Consider the following 23,370-nt stretch of genomic DNA (forward strand, 5'->3'; position numbering starts at 1 on the left):
GATTATACTAACAGGACATACCTTTATAAATAAATATTCATCCTTTAACTTAATGGTATAAAACACAGGATTTTGAGTACTCTGCTGAAAATTATTGTCTGTGATTTATTTCATTATAAATCGACAAAGGGTTAACTTTTGTATGCCTAATTTGAATTGAAAGCTGTTCATTGTTTATCATACAAATCACTGAACTAAATACATTTACTGAATAAAACCAAGTCCATCATCATGATAGAAAAAGCCTATCATAACTTGGGTAAATAATTCAGAATTTGCTTTATTTAATAATTATTGTATTTCCCTCCTAAGAAAGAGTAAGAAATAACTCAATATACCCCTTCCCACCCATTCTATCCCCTGAACAATAGAAGTGTGCCTATTCACCATAGAGAATCACAGGTGCTGGTGGGACTGATGAGGACACTAAATTGTGACTCTGCTCTCCAGAGCTTTCCCACACTTTTCCCATTGAGAGATCTTCCACCAAACAATACAACTGTGCCTTGTTAAATGCTAATTTAAAAATGATATCTTGATCTTTACACCTGCAGTTCCTATCAATCCCTTGGGGGGTGAAGCTCATTACACAAATATTTATCTTAAGCAACAGATAATCAATTCAAGCTGTAATTGTATGTTTACTCAAATAAATTTCATGTTTTCAACCATGCCCCACATACAAACAGCATAAAAAACATCATTCATTGGATTAATCTTGAAGAATGGGCAAGTACTGCCTAAAAGTGCTTTCAAAATGCAAAAAAATGATATCTTGATCTTTTTTTTAAAACATGTTTTAGCAGATTTCTAAATTCAAGACCCAAATAGTAAACATTAAATGTGGGATTATCAGAAATATATCCATTGATTTCCCATAGAGACACAGTCCCCCACTCTAACCTCTGACAGTCCTGTGTCGAGGTCCCAGTCTATTGTCCTGAAGGGGCCTTGTGAGTGAATTCTCCTCGGTTTCCCACATTCTCTCCATTCACTGCTTTCAATGGAGGAACAATAGAAGTGTGTCTTATTACACATCACATTAGCTATTGAGTTTGAGGGACACAGCTGCTCTAAACATTTAAAGCATTAAGATGACAGTACTAGTTTTTGCCCAACACCTGGAATCACTGATATATTATGACTAAACTAAAATAATTGATCACATTCTGAAACACTGAACATTTATTTAAAACAGGTGCATCAATAAAAAACACACGAGTCATGTCTCCTAAGGAAGTCAGAATGATGATCACTTACATCTCTATAGTTCATTACACCTTTACTACAACAAGATATTATATGACTGTTATGTTTTATATAAAAACAAATACTGTAAAATAATCAAGTTTGACTAGAAAGGTCTCTTAACTTTGATATTACTCTGTAGATTTTGAATGAAGCACCTAGAGATAAAAATGAATATATTGATTCAATTGAGTGTTGCATTCCAATGCAGTCAATATCATTCTGCATAGTCTTGGGTCATCATTGTTACTGCATTTGAATCAGCCACTTAATCTATGTGGAGTTTCATAAATCAGTAATGTAATAATGTAATGTTGTTGGAGGATTGTCTTGTTCAAGAAAAGAATGAAGCAACAGACAAAAAATATTTCATTGGATGATATGTGTATTTATTCAGACTGACTCAATGAGTCACATCATTGAATACCTTAATTTAAGGTAAATATTTCAAGAGAAATACAGTGATTAAACATCACAACAAGAACTTGAACAAATCTCCAAGATATGATACTCTATTAGAGTATAGGATACAAAGTTACTGTCTTTATGAAAGACAAAATAATTGTTTCAAATAAACAAGGGTTTTTCAATTAAACATTTTTTTTAAATCACATTTGCAATAAACACATTATTCAAATAACATGATCGTTAATTTCACAAATGAAGTTCGATCTTTAAACAAATCAAATATTGTTAATCACAGAGTGATGATAGCAGGTATAATACCCAGTTTGGGTAAATAATCCTCACGGAGGAACATTGATGCTGTAGCTCAAGTTGATCAATATCAAATATATAACTGATACATGCTTCACAGAAGATGCTCAATACAATGTCAATATGACTATATCACTACATAAATGTAGAGGCAATAGGTTTTTGTCTTATATATTTTGAACTTCAAACAGATCAGTCATAGATAATCACAAACAGACTGATTAAATAATATATATTGTGGGTGAAAAGTTCTCATGGAGGAGCATTAAAGTTATTGTTGATCATTAATATAAAAACAAGATTAATATAATCAACAGGTTTCACAAAACATTAACGTTATTTAAATGATCGATTTGATCATTTTAACAGAGAATGTTAACTTGTTCAGTACAACTTTAATTAAACGTCTCACAGCAAGACTTAAAAAACTCCTGCATAAGCAGAAGATGAAGAATATATTTTATTATACTCATTACTGTCCATTCAATTAATCTTAGACCAACATGGTCCATCCGTTGTGTTTGTCTGAGTGGAGCTCCAATCTGTAGGTCTCTACCAGGGCCTCCAGGGGGCGATGTTGACTGGACTCTTCTCTTTTCTGATGCTGTGCTGGGCTGGGGTGCTCAGCTGAGGACCGTCAATCTCCCTCCTGTTCTTATCAGAGGATGGCTGCAGGCTCTGGAAGTGTCGCAGCAGTCTTCTCTGGGACTGTGACTTCTGATCATCTTTAGAAAGGAAGTGAACAATCTCTTGGACACACCTGGAGTAACCCTGATTGACAGGTGCTGAGCAGGAGGAGGAGCTCACTGGCTGGTTCTGTTGCTGTCGTCTCAGGAAGCAAACTGTCATCTCCAGGATGTCGGCTTTGTCCAGCTTAGAGTCGGACTGCTGGTTGAGGATCTCTGGAACCAGGAGAGATTTGAGCTGCTCAATGCTGTTGTTGATACGATCTCTGCGTAACTTCTCCACCACTGGCTTTCTTAGCTGCAAGAAGAGAAGAGGAATCATTAATACGATTATTCTGGTGTATGACATTATTGAAACAGATTAACAATCAATCAATACAATAGAATAAATGTAATTGAATTTGAATCTTCAAATTACCTTGTTTGTCAGACTCAGGTGCTCCTTAGGGTAGATCATAGTTGAAGTGATTGTAGGTACCATGGCTGGATCTCTGTGCTGTAGAGGTCTGTGTAGAGAGAATCTGATCTCTACTAGCTTCATCTCTCCTATATATTGTCCCAAATCTGCATATGAATGTGTGGGTCTTGGGCTTGTTGGAGTTTCTCACAATCTGTAGCCAATGGGAGAGCTTGGGAGGACAGTGAGGAGTGTGGAGCTGCCACATGCTCAGTGATCTTATTGCTGGGGGACAATGGTCACGTCTCAGGGGAACAGGTGGAGGGGTGGGGGTGATGGAGAGTGACTAACAGAGCGCTGTGTGAATCTGGGAAAGTGGTGACCCCTAGATCTGCAGCCTGTTGTTGGCATCAATGACACTAACAGAGCACACGCTCATCATTACAACTTACAGGCGTGAGACTGACACAGATTCTCTAAGGAAAAGAACAGTGTTATTAATCTCCACCTGTAAGAACATTGTTGAATGCAATATTCTGTATCCAAGCTTCATCACTGACTTAGAAACATTTTATTATCTCCATGGATATGACTTCTGAAATTAATGAAGGACTACAATATGGTTTTACTTCGCACATACCGGTTTTTACATATAAAAATATGATGATGTGTGACAATGTTTCACAATTTTAATTCCTGTTTAAATTCATACATATTTATATTTTCAGTCAGTCAGAATGTTTAGGAATATATAAGATTTTAGACAACATGAACAGGAGAGTGGATAGATACCAGGATCATGTATACAATGGTTTTTCAGTATTTTAGGGGTCATCAGTATCAATAGCAAGGATGCTCTTAACTCAGTATTAGTAGTTATAAGGTCAAGCATTCTGGAGTTCAAACGTAGCAGATGTGTCCTCTGTCTTGAGGCCACTGGTCAGTGTGAGTAGAGAGCTGATCTGAGTTTCCCACACTGAGTCCTGTGTGCTGTGATCAATGCATTACAAAAGCTGCTCAGTGGACCATTAGTGACGGCTATTGACTCTGTGTTGTACTAAAGACAGAGGCTGACATCACAGACCTTCTGGATTCTGGAGGGAAATATCAGCACTGGCAAGATTATACTAACAGGACATACCTTTATAAATAAATATTCATCCTTTAACTTAATGGTATAAAACACATGATATTGAATACTCTGTTGAAAATGATTGTCTGTGATTTGTTTCATTATAAATCGACAAAGGGTTAACTTTTGTATGCCTAATTTGAATTGAAAGCTGTTAATTGTTTATCATACAAATCACTGAACTACATACATTTACTGAATAAAACCAAGTCCATCATCATGATAGAAAAAGCCTATCATAACTTGGGTAAAAAAAATCAGAATTTGCTTTATTTAATAATTATTGTATTTCCCTCCTAAGAAAGAGTAAGAAATAACCCAATATACCCCTTCCCACCCATTCTATCCCCTGAACAATAGAAGTGTGCCTAATCACCATAGAGAATCACAGGTGCTGGTGGGACTGATGAGGACACTAAACTGTGACTCTGCTCTCCAGAGCTTTCCCACACTTTTCCCATTGAGAGAGCTTCCACTAAACAACACAACTGTGCCTTGTTAAATGCTAATTCATCTCTACACCAGCAGTTCCTATCAATCCCTTGGGGGGTGAAGCTCTTTACACAAATATTTATTTTAAGCAACAGATAATCAATTCAAGCTGTAATTGTATGTTTACACAAATAAATATCATGTTTTCAACCATGCCCCACATACAAACAGCATAAAAACATAATTAATTGCATTCATTTTGAAGAAGGGGCAAGTACTGCCTAAAAGTGCTTTCAAAATGCAAAAAAAATGATATCTTGATCTTTTTTTTTGAAACATATGTTTTAGCAGATTTCTAAATTCAAGACCCAAATAGTAAACATTAAATGTGGGATTATCAGAAATATATCCATTGATTTCCCATAGAGACACAGTCCCCCACTCTAACCTCTGACAGTCCTGTGTCGAGGTCCCAGTCTATTGTCCTGAAGGGGCCTTGTGAGTGAATTCTCCTCGGTTTCCCACATTCTCTCCATTCACTGCTTTCAATGGAGGAACAATAGAAGTGTGTCTTATTACACATCACATTAGCTATTGAGTTTGAGGGGCACAGCTGCTCTAAACATTTAAAGCATTAAGATGACAGTACTAGTTTTTGCCCAACACCTGGAATCACTGATATATTATGACTAAACTAAAATAATTGATCACATTCTGAAACACTGAACATTTATTTAAAACAGGTGCATCAATAAAAAACATGAGTCATGTCTCCTAAGGAAGTCAGAATGATGATCACTTACATCTCTATAGTTCATAACACCTTTACTACAACAAGATATGATATGACTGTTATGTTTTATATAAAAACTATGACAGTAAAATAATCAAGTTTGACTAGAAATGTCTCTTAACTTTGATATTACTCTGTAGATTTTGAATGAAGCACCTAGAGATAAAAATGAATATATTGATTCAATTGAGTGTTGCATTCCAATGCAGTCAATATCATTCTGCATAGTCTTTGGTCATCATTGTTATTGTATTTGAATCAGCCACTTAATCTATGTGGAGTTTCATAAATCAGTAATGTAATAATGTAATGTTGTTGGAGGATTGTCTTTGTCAAGAAAAGAATGAAGCAACAGACAAAAAATATTTCATTTGATGATTTGTGTATTTATTCAGACTGACTCAATGAGTCACATCATTGAATACCTTAATTTAAGGTAAATATTTCAAGAGAAATACAGTGATTAAACATCACAACAAGAACTTGAACAAATCTCCAAGATATGATACTCTATCAGAGTATAGGATACAAAGTTAATGTCTTTATAAAATACAAAATAATTGTTTCAAATAAACAAGGGTTTTTCAATTAGACATTTCTTTCTCCCATTTGCAATAAACACATTATTCAAATAACATGATCGATAATTTCCCAAATAAAGGTTGATGTTACAACACATCAAATATTGTTAATCACAGAGTGATGATAGCAGGTATAATACCCAGTTTGGGTAAATAATCCTCACGGAGGAACATTGATGCTGTAGCTCAAGTTGATCAATATCAAATATATAACTGATACATGCTTCACAGAAGATGCTCAATACAATGTCAATATGACTATATCACTACACAAATGTAGAGGCAATAGGTTTTTGTCTTATATATTTTGAACTTCAAACAGATCAGTCATAGATAATCACAAACAGACTGATTAAATAATATCTATTGTGGGTGAAAAGTTCTCATGGAGGAGCATTAAAGTTATTGATGATCATTAATATAAAAACAAGATTAATATAATCAACAGGTTTCACAAAACATTAACGTTATTTAAATGATCGATTTGATCATTTTCTCAGAGAACGTTAACTTGTTCAGTACAACTTTAATTAAACGTCTCACAGCAAGACTTAAAAAACTCCTGCATAAGCAGAAGATGAAGAATATATTTTATTATACTCATTACTGTCCATTCAATTAATCTTAGACCAACATGGTCCATCCGTTGTGTTTGTCTGAGTGGAGCTCCAATCTGTAGGTCTCTACCACGGCCTCCAGGGGGCGATGTTGACTGGATTCTTGTCTTTGCTGATGCTGTGCTGGGCTGGGGAGCTCAGCTGAGGACCGTCAATCTCCCTCCTGTTCTTATCAGAGGATGGCTGCAGGCTCTGGAAGTGTCGCAGCAGTCTTCTCTGGGACTGTGACTTCTGATCATCTTTAGAAAGGAAGTGAACAATCTCTTGGACACACCTGGAGTAACCCTGATTGACAGGTGCTGAGCAGGAGGAGGAGCTCACTGGCTGGTTCTGTTGCTGTCGTCTCAGGAAGCAAACTGTCATCTCCAGGATGTCGGCTTTGTCCAGCTTAGAGTCGGACTGCTGGTTGAGGATCTCTGGAACCAGGAGAGATTTGAGCTGCTCAATGCTGTTGTTGATACGATCTCTGCGTAACTTCTCCACCACTGGCTTTCTTAGCTGCAAGAAGAGACAAGGAGAGGCATTAATAACCTTATTCTGGTGTATGACATTATTGAAGCAGATTAACAATCAATCAAATGTAATTAATTTCATTGAATTTGAATTGAATTTGAACAAGTTTACCTTGTTTGTCAGAGTCAGGTGCTCCTTAGAGTAGATCATAGTTGAAGTGATTGTAGGTGCCATGGCTGGATCTCTGTGCTGTAGAGGTCTTTGTAGAGAGAATCTGATCTCTACTGGCTTCATCTCTCCTATATATTGTCCCAAATCTACATATGAATGTGTGGGTCTTGGGCTTGTTGGAGTTTCTCACAGTCTGTAGCCAATGGGAGAGCTTGGGAGGACAGCGGGGAGTGTGGAGCTTCCACATGCTCAGTGTTCTTATTGCTGGGGGACAATGGTCACGTCTCAGGAGACTAGGTGGAGGGGTGGGGTGATGGAGAGTGACTGACAGAGTGCTGTGTGAATCTGGGAAAGTGGTGACCCCTAGATCTGCAGCCTGTTGTTGGGATCAATGACACTGACAGAGCACACTCCTCATTGTTACAACTTACACGTGTGAGACTGACAAGTCTCTAAAATGTTTTCGGAATACAGCACATTATATAAAATGCTTGTTGGCTACTGAAATTGTATTTCATTTTTGTTCAAGTTTTTGCTGACAGTCTTTGAGAAATAGTATCAATCAGATTGGAGTCATTTCACACCGATCTGTCTCTAGCAGATTACCTCCGAGCTAATGTGACTACATCTAAGTGCAGCAACTCTGAGGCGATGATGATCTTCTGTCTGTCTACAGGCTCAGGTTTCATAGAAGCCCCAGGCAGCAAACGTCCCTCCTCTGAGCTCCACAGCACAGCTGGCTCCCTGCATAACGCTGAGCTTGCCCCAGTCACACGCCCTCCTTTTCCTGGAGCTGGGAGCCAAAGGGACGCACGGCTTCCCACACTTCTGCATGCCGTCTGCTGAGCCCTGACACACAATAGAAGTGTGTCTGCTCTCACAAAGCCCCACTGGCTGTGCCCTTGCACAGCAAGCAAGGGAGGGGATTGGTTTATAAGGCAATCTAGTACCTACGGTGCTGTAAATACTTAAGTAAAAATACTTTCAAGTACTACTTAAGTAGTTTTGGGGTGTTATCTGTACTTATATACTATTTATATTTTTGACAACTTTTACGTTTACTTCACTACATTCCTAAAGAAAATAATGTACTTTTTACTCCGTACATTTTCCCTGACTCCAAAACTACTCGTTACATTTTGAATGCTTAACAGGACAGGAAAATTGTAAATTTCACACACTTATCAATCAGGAGAACATCCCTGGTCATCCCTACTGACTCACTAAACACAAATGCTTCCTTTGTAAATGATGTCTGAGTTTTGGAGTGTGCCCCCTGACTATCTGTACATTTAAAAAAATGATTTATACTTTTACTTTTACTTTTGATACGTAAGTATATATTTTTTAATTACATTGACTTTTGATACTTAAATATATTTCAAATCAAATACTTTTAGACTTTTACGCAAGTAGTATTTTACTGGGTGACTTTCACTTTTACTCGAGTCATTTTCTATGAAGGTATCTTTACTTTTACTCAAGTATGACAATTGGGTACTTTTCCCACCATTGCCTACAGCCAAATGATCTGGATCCCATATAACTCCATTTGGAAACACTTTAAGGAATTGCACAATATTTTGACAAGATCTTTGCCAAAGAAACTCTTAAAAGTATATGTGTGTGTACTATGTACTCTGAAGATTAAGTTTACAAATTGACCCCATATTATGGATAACAGGAACGTTGATTATGTATCTCAACCGTCAGCGACCAAAGATTTCCCAATTAATATCAACAAATAAGATTGCCTAGGTTATCTATTCGATTCTTGACATGACCAACTTACTGTAAAAAGGCCATATCGGAGATATAGTGCACACATATATCATTGTAATCTACTGCAATGATAGTTGGCTAGGAGCAGAAAGACTTGTGATCCGAGCATACGTGTCATATTTCCATTTTGTTGATTCGTATCACAACTTGACATGGGAACATGATTTGTCTGTGTACTCATGGGCACAGACACGTTCCCAGGGACTAATGCGGCCGACCTCTTTGGCATATGGCATAATAATAAAAAAAACATCCCACCTGTCCTGTGAGGAATCAGCTATTATTCCCACTGACCATTGTCCCACCATCGGAGCACTCTGATTGGCTGCAGAGCGTGAGACAGCGCAGAAGGAGGCACATAAATACGACATGGAGATGCAGAGCTCCCTAATGAAGACTCTCCAAGCATCAGCTGACCCAAGACCAGCCGCAACAGAGCAGAACAGAGGAGCTACCAGAACACAAACTCTAGACCCCCATCAAGACCTACCAAGAACAACATCTCCACTTTATTGACGAGCTGCAAACTCAAGGCCAAACATCTGAAAATGCCCGCCTACTTGGACATTGCGCTTCAGAACAGCACGAACGTGAAAGATCAGCACATTAGGTAAACTCATGATGAATTACATTGAAATGCTTCAGGTCGTAAAGAGTAATAAACGAATACAAACTCTGTGAGCGAGAAGAGGTGTTCATGATTGTCTTGTGTTGTTTTTCAGGTGTAAACTCTCTCTGCTGGAAAGGAAGTGCAGCAGCGGTGTGGAGAAACTGAAGATAGTCATTGGAGAACACCTCCAGAACGGGATCCCTACATCTCCCATTTCTCCTATTCTGGAGAAAACGGTGTCCCTTTTCACTCCGAAGAAGGCCTTGCTGTCACCCACGGGCTATTCCAAATATTCCAGGGACATACTGCGTCTCTTCCCCACTCCAGAGGAGGACATTGTACCACTCTGCTTTGAACAATGAGTGGAGAGATGCATGGACGTGGAGGTTCCAGTTCAGAGGTCAAGGACCCTGCTGACATTTACTGTGGCGTTGGCTTAATGTATTCGCTTGAGGCGCTGCTATAGACTGCAACTGATTGGCCGACACTGGATCGCAACTGACAGAGAGACATAGTTAAATGAATAATAAGTCCAAAATAGGTTTTGTCTAAAATTACAGTGATTTTGTGAAGGTTAGTTTGTGTATATTTCAATTCTGTCGAAATGATTTAGAAATGCATTTGCATGCATTGTTATTAGCAGTCGTACTGCTCTATCCTTTCTATGAGAAAGTCAACCTTGGATGTGTTTGGTGATCTCTGCTACCTGGAAGAAAGCAAAGCGGGTTACTCTGATTGTAAACACTTGTCCTCGGAGATTGAGTTAGCGAGTGCTGGGCACTCTTGTTACAATGTAGAAGTATGGACAATGTGACCATTGGTGCATCCCACTTTCTTAGGGTATGTGAGTCAATGTCGAATTTGAACCCTGCTAGCCTTTACACTAAGAGGAAATGTTATGATTGTTATTTTAAAACGTACTGTTTATTTTGTTTTCAACTACTAATGAATGGCTTCACACACATATAAATGTGCCTAATACACAAATGTGCCTAAAGTGTTTTTACATGTAACTAAAGTGTTTAATTCAAAGACTAAATAAACATTTTCAGCATATATTTCACGTGTCTTTTCATGTTGTCTTCAAAACACATCTCTCCATTGGCAATCCCCAGAGGGATGACGGTACATACTGTATGTTATATCTCATGTAGGAATGATTTCTTCTCTCCGTTTTATGCTCCTGACATGAAGTGACAGAAAAACGGGAAAGTATATTATACTAAAGGGCCATTCATACCTCTACAGTAGCTTGTGAACTTGGACAGTCAACAAGCCAACATTTGGTACATTTTATAGCACAAGAAAGCATCAAATGGAAAGTAAGAAACCAGGAAGTGAATACGTGTACAGTCCAGGCCCGGTGTGTTAAAAAAAAACTGACATAACATAAGAGAATAACTTACTAAGATAGTGCAGGAATGAACACACAATGCTGTACTTAGAACGTTGTACACCTTGGACAGCTCAGAAAACCACAGAAAACCTTTTGCTGTATTGTTAGCGGAATGTGTTCAAGCACCAACGACGTTACAGGGCTAGAACTATTATATCCGTTATATCCTGACTTACTGCAATAGAACTATTATATCCGTTATATCCTGACTTACTGCAATAGAACTATTATATCCGTTATATCCTGACTTACTGCAATAGAACTATTATATCCGTTATATCCTGACTTACTGCAATAGAACTATTATATCCGTTATATCCTGACTTACTGCAATAGAACTATTATATCCGTTATATCCTGACTTACTGCAATAGAACTATTATATCCGTTATATCCTGACTTACTGCAATAGAACTATTATATCCGTTATATCCTGACTTACTGCAATAGAACTATTATATCCGTTATATCCTGACTTACTGCAATAGAACTATTATATCCGTTATATCCTGACTTACTGCAATAGAACTATTATATCCGTTATATCCTGACTTACTGCAATGCAACTATTATATCCGTTATATCCTGACTTACTGCAATAGAACTATTATATCCGTTATATCCTGACTTACTGCAATAGAACTATTATATCCGTTATATCCTGACTTACTGCAATGCAACTATTATATCCGTTATATCCTGACTTACTGCAATAGAACTATTATATCCGTTATATCCTGACTTACTGCAATAGAACTATTATATCCGTTATATCCTGACTTACTGCAATGCAACTATTCTTTTAAGATGTGTATCAGATTAAACAGATGTTGTCGGGGCAAAGGTCAAGTCAGTAACATGCTCAACTTCTGATAAATCACAACATTGCACTAATTGGTTTCCTGATTTAAAAAAGGCATCAGTAATTAGGTGATAATTGATCATGGCTGTCGCATGGCTGTTGTTTCACTCTTGTGCCTAAGCACACTTGCAGTTGAGTCATACTGAAATGGAGTCATATTTATCTACCAAGTTTCTCACCAGGCACCTTTGGGGAATTGGTTGTATGAAGAGAAGAATTAGCATTTAACAAGGCACACTTCTATTGTTTAAAGATATTTCCATCAATGGACAAAGTGTGGGAAAGCTCTGGAGAGCGGAGTCACAGTTTAAGGTCTTTGGCAGCTTCATTCTTTACATCAATATAACAACAAATAACAATAAAATTGTCCACAAAAAAAAAGATGAAAAAAAATATTCAGTAATGTAGTCTGAAACATTTTAATATCTGAATAAAATGAAATCAATATATACAACAGTACGGAAGGAGCCAGTGGTAGTTTCCCTCCAGAATCCAGATGGCCCGTGACGTCAGCCTCTGTCTTTAGTACAACACAGAGCCAATAGCTGTCACTAATGGTCCACTGAGCAGCTTTTGTAATGCATTGATCACAGCACACAGGACTCAGTGTGGGAAACTCAGATCAGCTCTCCACTCACACTGACCAGTGGCCTCAAGACAGAGGACACATCTGCTACGTTTGAACTCTACTCTGGCAGTAGTCTGCCAAATCTTCAAATACACAGACACAAGAGCAGTATCGCAATGCAACATACAGGTAACTGCCAAGATAATGGAAACACTTGAGTAAATGAGGGATGCAAAGTATATCGAAAGCAGGTGCTTCCACACAGGTGTGTTAACTGAATGAATTAGGCAATTAACATCCCATCATGCTTAGCGTCATGTATAGAAATGCTGGGCAGGCCATTGTTTTGGCTACCATGACTATGGCCAAATAGGACGACAATGCCCCCATCCACAAGGCACGACTGGTCACTGAATGGTTGGATGAGCATAAAACCGATGTAAACCAAATGCCATGGGCCTCTCAGTCACCAGATCTCAACCCAATTGAACACTTACAGGAGATTCTGGAGCGGCGATTGAGACAGCGTTTCCACCACCATCAACAAAACACCAAATGATGGAATTTATTGTGAAAGAATTGTGTCGCGTCGCTCCAATAGAGTTCCAGACACTTGTAGAATCTATGTCAAGGTGCATTGAAGCTGTACTGGCTCGTGGTGGTCCAACATACTATTAAAACACTTTGTGTTGGTGTTTCCTTTATTTTGGCAGTTACCTTATTAACTTATACTATACAATATTAGGTTTCAAAGGTGACAATGTTCTTAAAGTCTCTGTTGATTATAGCTAGAAATCTATATAAAAAAAAAAATTACAAAATATTTTACTGTCAAATTTGACACTTTATTTTGCAATACAACCATCAGAAGGGATTAGGTGTTACAACATTCTCATGTAGAGAATCTGTGTCAGTCCCACAAGTGTAAATTGTGATGATGAGCGTGTGCTCTGTCAGTGTCATTGATCCCAACATCAGGCAGCAGATCTAGGGGTCACCACTTTCCCAGATTCACACAGCGCTTTGTCAGTCACTCTTTATCACCCCCACCCCTCCACCTAGTCCCCTGAGACGTGACCATTGTCCCCCAGCAATAAGAACACTGAGCATGTGGCAGCTCCACACTCCTCACTGTTCTCCCAAGCTCTACCATTGGCTACAGACTGTGAGAAACTCCAACAAGCCCAAGACCCACACATTCATATGCAGATTTGGGACAATATATAGGAGAGATGAAGCCAATAGAGATCAGATTCTCTCTACACAGACCTCTACAGCACAGAGATCCAGCTATGGTACCTACAATCACTTCAACTATGATCTACTCTAAGGAGCACCTGACTCTGACAAAAAAGGTAAATTGAAGATTCAAATTCAGTGACATTTATTCAATTGTATTGATTGATTGTTTATTTGCTTCAGTAATGCCATATTACAGAACAAGGTTTTGATGACTCATCTCTTCTTGCAGATAAGAAAGCCAGTGGTGGAGAAGTTACGCAGAGATCGTATCAACAACAGCATTGAGCAACTCAAGTCTCTCCTGGTTCCAGAGATCCTCAACCAGCAGTCCGACTCTAAGCTAGACAAAGCCGACATCCTGGAGATGACAGTTTGCTTCCTGAGACGACAGAAACAGAACCAGCCAGTGAGCTCCTCTTCCTGCTCAGCACCTGTCAATCAGGGTTACTCCAGGTGTGTCCAAGAGATTGTTCACTTCCTTTCTAAATGTGAGCAGAAGTCACAGTCCCAGAGAAGACTGCTGAGCCACTTCCAGAGCCTGCAGCCATCCTCTGATGAGAACAAGAGGAAGATTGACCGTCCTCAGCTGAGCTCCCCAGCCCAGCACAGCATCAGCAAAGACAAGAGTCCAGTCAACATCGCCCCCTGGAGGCCCTGGTAGAGACCTACAGATTGGAGCTCCACTCAGACAAACACAATGGATGGACCATGTTGGTCTAAGATTAATTTCATGGACATTAATGAGTATAATAAAATATATTCGTTGTTTTCTGCTTATGCAGGAGTTTTTAAAAGTCTTGTTGTGATTGAGACATTTCATTTCAGTTGAACTGAAGTTAAAACATTTTTCCAAGAAAATAATCTGATCGATGAAAACTACATTTTTGTAGTGTTAATTGAAATCATCATAACCTTTATGTTTTGTGAAACATGTAGATTATATTGATCATGTGTTTATATTCATGATGAACAATAACTTGAATGGTTCTCTATGAGAACTTCTAACCCAAAATGGATGCAATATCATCAATCTGTGTGTGATTGTATTTGAATAATCTGTTTTTATGGTCTGAAATTAGAGTAATTTTTTACCACTACATTTGTGTAGTGATATAGTCATATTGACATTGTATTGAGCATCTTCTGTGAAGCATGTATCAGTTATATATTTGATACTGATCAACTTGAGCTACAGCATCAATGTTCCTCCGTGAGGATTATTTACCCAAACTGGGTATTATAGCTGTTATCATCACTCTGTGATTAACAATATTTGATTTGTTTAAAGATCGAACTTCTTTGTGAAATTATCGATCATGTTATTTGAATAATAATTTTATTGCAAATGTGATTAAAATAATGTCTACTTGAAAAACACGATTATTTTGAACAATTATTTTGTCTTTCATAAAGACAGTAACTTTGTATCCTATACTCTAATAGAGTATCATATCTTGGAGATTTGTTCAAGTTCTTGTTGTGATGTTTAATCACTGTATTTCTCTTGAAATATTTACCTTAAATTAAGGTATTCAATGATGTGACTCATTGAGTCAGTCTGAATAAATACACAAATCATCAAATGAAATATTTTTTGTCTGTTGCTTCATTCTTTTCTTGACCAAGACAATCCTCCAACAACATTACATTATTACATTACTGATTTATGAAACTCCACATAGATTAAGTGGCTGATTCAAATGCAGTAACAATGATGACCCAAGACTATGCAGAATGATATTGACTGCATTGGAATGCAACACTCAATTGAATCAATATATTCATTTTTATCTCTAGGTGCTTCATTCAAAATCTACAGAGTAATATCAAAGTTAAGAGACATTTCTAGTCAAACTTGATTATTTTACAGTATTTGTTTTTATATAAAACACAACAGTCATATCATATCTTGTTGTAGTAACGGTGTAATGAACTATAGAGATGTAAGTGATCATCATTCTGACTTCCTTAGGAGACATGACTCATGTTTTTAATTGATGCACCTGTTTTAAATAAATGTATTTTCAGTGTTTCAGAATGTGATCAATTATTTTAGTTTAGTCATAATATATCAGTGATTCCAGGTGTTGGGCAAAAACTAGTACTGTCATCTTAATGCTTTAAATGTTTAGAGCAGCTGTGCCCCTCAAACTCAATAGCTAATGTGATGTGTAATAAGACACACTTCTATTGTTCCTCCATTGAAAGCAGTGAATGGAGAGAATGTGGGAAACCGAGGAGAATTCACTCACAAGGCCCCTTCAGGACAATAGACTGGGACCTCGACACAGGACTGTCAGAGGTTAGAGTGGGGGACTGTGTCTCTATGGGAAATCAATGGATATATTTCTGATAATCCCACATTTAATGTTTACTATTTGGGTCTTGAATTTAGAAATCTGCTAAAACATATGTTTTAGAAAAACAGTTCAAGATATATTTTTTTTGCATTTTGAAAGCACTTTTAGGCAGTACTTACCCCTTCTTCAAAATTAATGCAGTTATTAATGATGTTTTTATTCTGTTTCTATGTGGGGCATGGTTGAAAACATTATATTTCTTTGTATAAACAGATAATTGATTCTCTGTAACAGTGAATCTTTATCTGTTGCTTAGGATACATATTTGTGTATTGAGCTTCACACCCGAAGGGATTGATAGGAACTGCTTGTGTAGAGATGAATTAGCATTTAACAAGACACAGTTGTGTTGTTTAGTGGAAGCTCTCTCAATGGGAAAAGTGTGGGAAAGCTCTGGAGAGCAGAGTCACAGTTTAGTGTCCTCATCAGTCCCACCAGCACCTGTGATTCTCTATGGTGATTAGGCACACTTCAATTGTTCAGGGGATAGAATGGGTGGGAAGGGGTATATTGGGTTATTTCTTACTCTTTCTTAGGAGGGAAATACAATAATTATTAAATAAAGCAAATTCTGATTTTTTTTACCCAAGTTATGATAGGCTTTTTCTATCTTGTTGATGGACAGTTTTATTCAGTGCATTCATACAGTTCATTTGTCTGTGTGATAAAAAGTGAACAGCTATCAAATCCAATTAGGCATGCAAGAGTTAATCCTTCGTCGATTTATAATGAAACAAATCACAGACAATCATTTTCAACAGAGTATTCAATATCATGTGTTTTATACCATTAAGTTAAAGGATGAATATTTATTTATAAAGGTATGTCCTGTTAGTATAATCTTGCCAGTGATGATATTTCCCTCCAGAATCCAGAAGGTCTGTGATGTCAGCCTCTGTCTTTAGTACAACACAGAGTCAATAGCCGTCACTAATGGTCCACTGAGCAGCTTTTGTAATGCATTGATCACAGCACACAGGACTCAGTGTGGGAAACTCAGATCAGCTCTCTACTCACACTGACCAGTGGCCTCAAGACAGAGGACACATCTGCTACGTTTGAACTCCAGAATGCTTGACCTTATAACTACTAATACTGAGTTAAGAGCATCCTTGCTATTGATACTGATGACCCCTAAAATACTGAAAAACCAAGGTATACATTATCCTGGTATCTATCCACTCACCTGTTAATGTTGACTAAAATATGATGTATTCCCAAACATTCTGACTGACTGAAAATTTAAATATGTATGAATTTAAACAGGAATTAAAATTGTGAAACATTGTCACACATCATCATATTGTTAAATGTAACTACCGGTATGTGCGTAGTAAAACCATATTGTACTCCTTCATTAATTTCAGAAGTCATATCCATGGAGAGAATAAAATGTTTCTAAGTCAGTGATGAAGCGTGGATACAGAATATTACATTCAACAATGTTCTTACAGGTGGAGATTAACAACACTGTTCTTTTCCTTAGAGAATCTGTGTCAGTCTCACGTGTAAATTGTAATGATGAGCGTGTGCTCTGTTAGAGTCATTGATGCCAACATCAGGCAGCAGATCTAGGGGTCACCACTTTCCCAGATTCACACAGCGCTCTGTTAGTCACTCTCCATCACCCCACCCATCCACCTGTTCCCCTGAGACGTGACCATTGTCCCCCAGCAATAAGAACACTGAGCATGTGGCAGCTCCACACTCCTCACTGTCCTCCCAAGCTCTCCCATTGGCTACAGACTGTGAGAAACTCCAACAAGCCCAAGACCCACACATTCATATGCAGATTTGGGACAATATATAGGAGAGATGAAGCCAATAGAGATCAGATTCTCTCTACACAGACCTCTACAGCACAGAGATCCAGCCATGGTACCTACAATCACTTCAACTATGATCTACCCTAAGGAGCACCTGACTCTGACAAACAAGGTAAATTGAAGATTCAAATTAAATTACATTTATTCTATTGTATTGATTGATTGTTAATCTGTTTCATTAATGTCATACACCAGAATAATCTTATTAATGATTCCTCTTCTCTTCTTGCAGCTAAGAAAGCCAGTGGTGGAGAAGTTACGCAGAGATCGTATCAACAACAGCATTGAGCAGCTCAAGTCTCTCCTGGTTCCAGAGATCCTCAACCAGCAGTCCGACTCTAAGCTGGACAAAGCCGACATCCTGGAGATGACAGTTTGCTTCCTGAGACGACAGCAACAGAACCAGCCAGTGAGCTCCTCCTCCTGCTCACCACCTGTCAATCAGGGTTACTCCAGGTGTGTCCATGAGATTGTTCACTTCCTGTCTAAAGATGAGCAGAAGTCACAGTCCCAGAGAAGACTGCTGCGACACTTCCAGAGCCTGCAGCCATCCTCTGATAAGAACAGGATTGACGGTCCTCAGCTGAGCTCCCCAGCCCAGCACAGCATCAGCAAAGACAAGAGTCCAGTCAACATCGCCCCCTGGAGGCCATGGTAGAGACCTACAGATTGGAGCTCCACTCAGACAAACACAATGGATGGACCATGTTGGTCTAAGATTAATTTCATGGACATTAATGAGTATAATAAAATATATTCTTCATCTTCTGCTTATGCAGGAGTTTTTTAAGTCTTGCTGTAAGACGTTTAATTAAAGTTGTACTGAACAAGTTAACGTTCTCTGAGAAAATGATCAAATCGATCATTTAAATAAGGTTAATGTTTTGTGAAACATGTTGATTATATTAATCTTGTTTTTATATTCATGATCAACAATAACTAATGGTTCTCTATGAGAACTTCTAACCCAAAATGGATGCAATATCATCAATCTGTGTGTGATTGTATTTGAATAATCTGTTTTTATGGTCTGAAAATGAAGAGTAATTTTGTACCACTACATTTGTGTAGTGATATAGTCATATTGACATTGTATTGAGCATCTTCTGTGAAGCATGTATCAGTTATATATTTGATATTGATCAACTTGAGCTACAGCATCAATGTTCCTCTGTGAGGATTATTTACCCAAACTGGGTATTATACCTGCTATCACCACTCTGTGATTAACAATATTTGATTTGTTTAAAGATTGAACTTCATTTGTGAAATTATCGATCATGTTATTTGAATAATGTGTTTATTGCAAATGGGAGAAAGAAATGTCTAATTGAAAAACCCTTGTTTTTTTGAAACAATTATTTTGTATTTTATAAAGACATTAACTTTGTATCCTGTACTCTGATAGAGTATCATATCTTGGAGATTTGTTCAAGTTCTTGTTGTGATGTTTAATCACTGTATTTCTCTTGAAATATTTACCTTAAATTAAGGTATTCAATGATGTGACTCAGTGAGTCAGTCTGAATAAATACACAAATCATCCAATGAAATACTTTTTGTCTGTTGCTTCATTCTTTTCTTGACAAAGACAATCCTCCAACAACATTACATTATTACATTACTGATTTATGAAACTCCACATAGATTAAGTGGCTGATTCAAATGCAATAACAATGATGACCAAAGACTATGCAGAATGATATTGACTGCATTGGAATGCAACACTCAATTGAATCAATATATTCATTTTTATCTCTAGGTGCTTCATTCAAAATCTACAGAGTAATATCAAAGTTAAGAGACATTTCTAGTCAAACATGATTATTTTACTGTCATAGTTTTTATATAAAACATAACAGTCATATAATATCTTGTTGTAGTAAAGGTGTAATGAACTATAGAGATGTAAGTGATCATCATTCTGACTTCCTTAGGAGACATGACTCATGTGTTTTTTATTGATGCACCTGTTTTAAATAAATGTTCAGTGTTTCAGAATGTGATCAATTATTTTAGTTTAGTCATAATATATCAGTGATTCCAGGTGTTGGGCAAAAACTAGTACTGTCATCTTAATGCTTTAAACGTTTAGAGCAGCTGTGCCCCTCAAACTCAATAGCTAATGTGATGTGTAATAAGACACACTTCTATTGTTCCTCCATTGAAAGCAGTGAATGGAGAGAATGTGGGAAACCGAGGAGAATTCACTCACAAGGCCCCTTCAGGACAATAGACTGGGACTGTCAGAGGTTAGAGTGGGGGACTGTGTCTCTATGGGAAATCAATGGATATATTTCTGATAATCCCACAACATTTTTTTGCATTTTGAAAGCGCTTTTAGGCAGTACTTACCCCTTCTTCAAAATGAATGTAGTTATTAATTATTTTTTAAAATTCTGTTTCTATGTGGGGCATGGTTGAAAACATTATATTTATTTGTATAAACAGAGAATTGATTCTCTGTAACAGTGAATCTTTATCTGTTGCTTAGTATACATATTTATGTATTGAGCTTCACACCCGAAGGGATTGATAGGAACTGCTTGTGTAGAAATGAATTAGCATTTAACAAGTTACATCACATTGTTTGGTTTAAGCTTTCTCAATGGGAAAAGTGTGGGAAAGCTCTGGAGAGCAGAGTCACAGTTTAGTGTCCTCATCAGTCCCACCAGCACCTGTGATTCTCTGTGGTGAAAAGGCACACTTCAATTGTTCAGGGGATAGAATGGGTGGGAAGGGGTATTTTGGGTTATTTCTTACTATTTCTTAGGAGGGAAATACGATAATTATTACATTTAAAACACTCTGATTTATTTACTTAAGTTGTGATAGGCTTTCTCTGTCATGATGATGGACAGAGTTTTATTCATTACATTTATTTTGTTGAGTTATTTGTGTGAAAAACAATTAACAGCATTCCATTCTAATTAGGCATGCAAAAGTTAACCCTTCGTCGATTTATAATGAAACAAATCACAGACAATAATTTTCAGCAGAGTACTCAAAATCACGTGTTTTATACCATTAAAGGATGAATATTTATTTATAAAGGTATGTCCTGTTAGTATAATCTTGCCAGTGCTGATCTTTCCCTCCAGAATCCAGAAGGTCTGTGATGTCAGCCTCTGTCTTTAGTACAACACAGAGTCAATAGCCGTCACTAATGGTCCACTGAGCAGCTTTTGTAATGCATTGATCACAGCACACAGGACTCAGTGTGGGAAACTCAGATCAGCTCTCTACTCACACTGACCAGTGGCCTCAAGACAGAGGACACATCTGCTACGTTTGAACTCCAGAATGCTTGACCTTATAACTACTAATACTGAGTTAAGAGCATCCTTGCTATTGATACTGATGACCCCTAAAATACTGAAAAACCAAGGTATACATTATCCTGGTATCTATCCACTCACCTGTTCATGTTGACTAAAATCTTATATATTCCCAAACATTCTGACTCACTGAAAATATAAATATGTATGAATTTAAACAGGAATAAAAAATGTGATACTTTGTCACACATCATCATATTGTTAAATGTAACTACCGGTATGTGCGAAGTAAAACCATATTGTAGAGTCATTCATTAATATCAGAGGTCATATCCACGGTGAAAGAATAAAATGATCTAAATCAGTGATGAAGCGTGTGTGACCGGTGCTGTCCTTCACCGCTGTAGATCTGCGTTGTGTGTGGTTGATTGAGACTATAGACGTGGACTTTGGAGATCAGGTATTTTCAAGCAGAATTCTCTCTCTGCCTCCTGCATCTGCATCCAAAAGGAAATAAAACATTTGCAGAGCACATATGTTCCGCGTATCGGCGCCTCTTTCTTTCATAGTGCATCAAAATGATTTGAGCACGAGCACGCAGGGCAAAACATAAGTACACACTCCCCTACTCCCAGGATGCAGGCATGCATAATAACAAATCAACATGCCTTATTAATATATGAACCTGGTGAAATTCACACAGTACTTTAACAACTGTTACGCCTGGATACAGAATACTACATTCAGCAATGTCCTTATAGGTGGAGATTAATAACACTGTTTGCTTAATTAGAGAATCTGTGTCAGTCTCACACCTGTAAGGTGTAAGTTGTAATGTTGAGCGTGTGCTCTGTTAGTGTCATTGATGCCAACATCAGGCAGCAGATCTAGGGGTCACCACTTTCCCAGATTCACACAGCGCTCTGTCAGTCACTCTCCATCACCCCCACCCCTCCACCTGTTCCCCTGAGACGTGACCATTGTCCCCCAGCAATAAGAACACTGAGCATGTGGCAGCTCCACACTCCTCACTGTTCTCCCAAGCTCTCCCATTGGCTACAGACTGTGAGAAACTCCAACAAGCCCAAGACCCACACATTCATATGCAGATCTGGGACAATATATAGGAGAGATGAAGCCAGTAGAGATCAGATTCTCTCTACACAGACCTCTACAGCACAGAGATCCAGCCATGGCACCTACAATCACTTCAGCTATGATCTACTCTAAGGAGCACCTGACTCTGACAAACAAGGTACATTGAAGATTCAAATTCAATGACATTTATTCAATTGTATTGATTGATTTATTTTTTGTTTCAATAATGTCACACACCAGCCTTATGTAATTAATCACTCATTTTCTCTTCTTGCAGCTAAGAAAGCCATTGGAGAAGTTATACAGAGCTCGTATCAACAACAGCATTTAGCAATTCAGGTCTTTTCTGGTTCCAGAGATCCTTAATCAGCAGTCCCGACCCCAAGCTGGAGAATTTCAACATCCTGGAGATTACAGTTTGCTTCCTGAGATGACAGCAACAGGACCAGCCAATCAGGAGGATTTCCTCCTCCTGCTCAGCACCTGTCAATCAGGGTTACTCCAAGTGTGGCCAAGAGATTGTTCACTTCCTGTCTAAAGATGAGGTGAAGACACAGTCCCAGAGAAGCCTGCTGAGCCACTTCCAGAGCCTGCAGCCATCCTCTGATGCCTCATCTTCCCAGCCCAGCATCTGCAAATATTAGAGTCCCGTCAACATCGCCCTCTGGAGGCCTTGTTTGAGACCTACAGACTGGAGCTCCACTCAGACAACCACAATGGACAATTGTCATCTATTTTTAATGTGGTGATAATAAGAATTCCCATTTAGCTGTTGCAGGATATTTAAAAAGTCTTGCTGTGATTCAGAATTTTACTTCAGTTGTGCTGAAGTTGAAGCATTTTCCTGAGAAAATGATCTGATCTACAAAAGCTCTATTTTTTGTAGTGTTAAAATTAAATCATAATAATTTATGTTTCATGAAAAATATGTTGATTATGTTGATCATGTGTTCATTCATGGTCAACATCAGCTGCAATGGTTCTCTTAGTTGACTTCCAACCCAAATGGGTGTTATATCGTCAATATATTTTTGATTTCTTTGATTGATCTGTTTTGAAGTTCAAACTCTATAAGATACAAACGTATTGCCTCTACATTTGTGTAGTGATATAGTCATATT

General features: G+C 37.8%; 4 protein-coding genes across 4 annotated transcripts; 2 read left to right on the plus strand and 2 right to left on the minus strand.

The window, feature by feature from the left end:
• Positions 1 to 2,517: 2,517 nt before the first annotated feature.
• LOC139414252 (transcription factor HES-5-like) lies at positions 2,518 to 3,192 on the minus strand. Its single transcript, XM_071162152.1, has 2 exons — positions 3,070 to 3,192; positions 2,518 to 2,949 (listed from the first exon to the last, which is right to left on the minus strand). Exons 1-2 carry the CDS (start codon positions 3,190 to 3,192, stop codon positions 2,518 to 2,520), a joined length of 555 nt encoding a protein of 184 aa, XP_071018253.1.
• A 3,477-nt stretch (positions 3,193 to 6,669) lies between these two features.
• On the minus strand, positions 6,670 to 7,350 carry LOC139414253 (transcription factor HES-5-like). Its single transcript, XM_071162154.1, has 2 exons — positions 7,228 to 7,350; positions 6,670 to 7,101 (listed from the first exon to the last, which is right to left on the minus strand). Exons 1-2 carry the CDS (start codon positions 7,348 to 7,350, stop codon positions 6,670 to 6,672), a joined length of 555 nt encoding a protein of 184 aa, XP_071018255.1.
• A 6,327-nt stretch (positions 7,351 to 13,677) lies between these two features.
• Positions 13,678 to 14,348, plus strand: LOC139414254 (transcription factor HES-5-like). The gene is made up of 2 exons (XM_071162155.1): positions 13,678 to 13,800; positions 13,917 to 14,348. The coding sequence occupies exons 1-2, from the start codon at positions 13,678 to 13,680 to the stop codon at positions 14,346 to 14,348; spliced, it is 555 nt and encodes a 184-aa protein (XP_071018256.1).
• Positions 14,349 to 17,862: 3,514 nt separating this feature from the next.
• Positions 17,863 to 18,531, plus strand: LOC139414255 (transcription factor HES-5-like). The gene is made up of 2 exons (XM_071162156.1): positions 17,863 to 17,985; positions 18,106 to 18,531. The coding sequence occupies exons 1-2, from the start codon at positions 17,863 to 17,865 to the stop codon at positions 18,529 to 18,531; spliced, it is 549 nt and encodes a 182-aa protein (XP_071018257.1).
• The last annotated feature ends 4,839 nt before the right edge of the window (positions 18,532 to 23,370 follow it).

Source organism: Oncorhynchus clarkii, chromosome 7, assembly GCF_045791955.1.
Source record: "Oncorhynchus clarkii lewisi isolate Uvic-CL-2024 chromosome 7, UVic_Ocla_1.0, whole genome shotgun sequence".
Taxonomy (NCBI): Eukaryota; Metazoa; Chordata; class Actinopteri; order Salmoniformes; family Salmonidae; genus Oncorhynchus; species Oncorhynchus clarkii.

What these genes read in the sequence shown, in the direction of transcription:
- LOC139414254 (XM_071162155.1), top strand. Translation starts at nt 13,678, where the DNA reads ATGAAGCCAATAGAGATCAGATTCTCTCTACACAGACCTCTACAGCAC. An exon ending in ACCTGACTCTGACAAAAAAG is followed by an intron (nt 13,801 to 13,916) that starts GTAAATTGAAGA and finishes CTCTTCTTGCAG; the next exon opens with ATAAGAAAGCCAGTGGTGGA.
- LOC139414253 (XM_071162154.1), bottom strand. Translation starts at nt 7,350, where the DNA reads ATGAAGCCAGTAGAGATCAGATTCTCTCTACAAAGACCTCTACAGCAC. An exon ending in ACCTGACTCTGACAAACAAG is followed by an intron (nt 7,102 to 7,227) that starts GTAAACTTGTTC and finishes CTCTTCTTGCAG; the next exon opens with CTAAGAAAGCCAGTGGTGGA.
- LOC139414252 (XM_071162152.1), bottom strand. Translation starts at nt 3,192, where the DNA reads ATGAAGCTAGTAGAGATCAGATTCTCTCTACACAGACCTCTACAGCAC. An exon ending in ACCTGAGTCTGACAAACAAG is followed by an intron (nt 2,950 to 3,069) that starts GTAATTTGAAGA and finishes CTCTTCTTGCAG; the next exon opens with CTAAGAAAGCCAGTGGTGGA.
- LOC139414255 (XM_071162156.1), top strand. Translation starts at nt 17,863, where the DNA reads ATGAAGCCAATAGAGATCAGATTCTCTCTACACAGACCTCTACAGCAC. An exon ending in ACCTGACTCTGACAAACAAG is followed by an intron (nt 17,986 to 18,105) that starts GTAAATTGAAGA and finishes CTCTTCTTGCAG; the next exon opens with CTAAGAAAGCCAGTGGTGGA.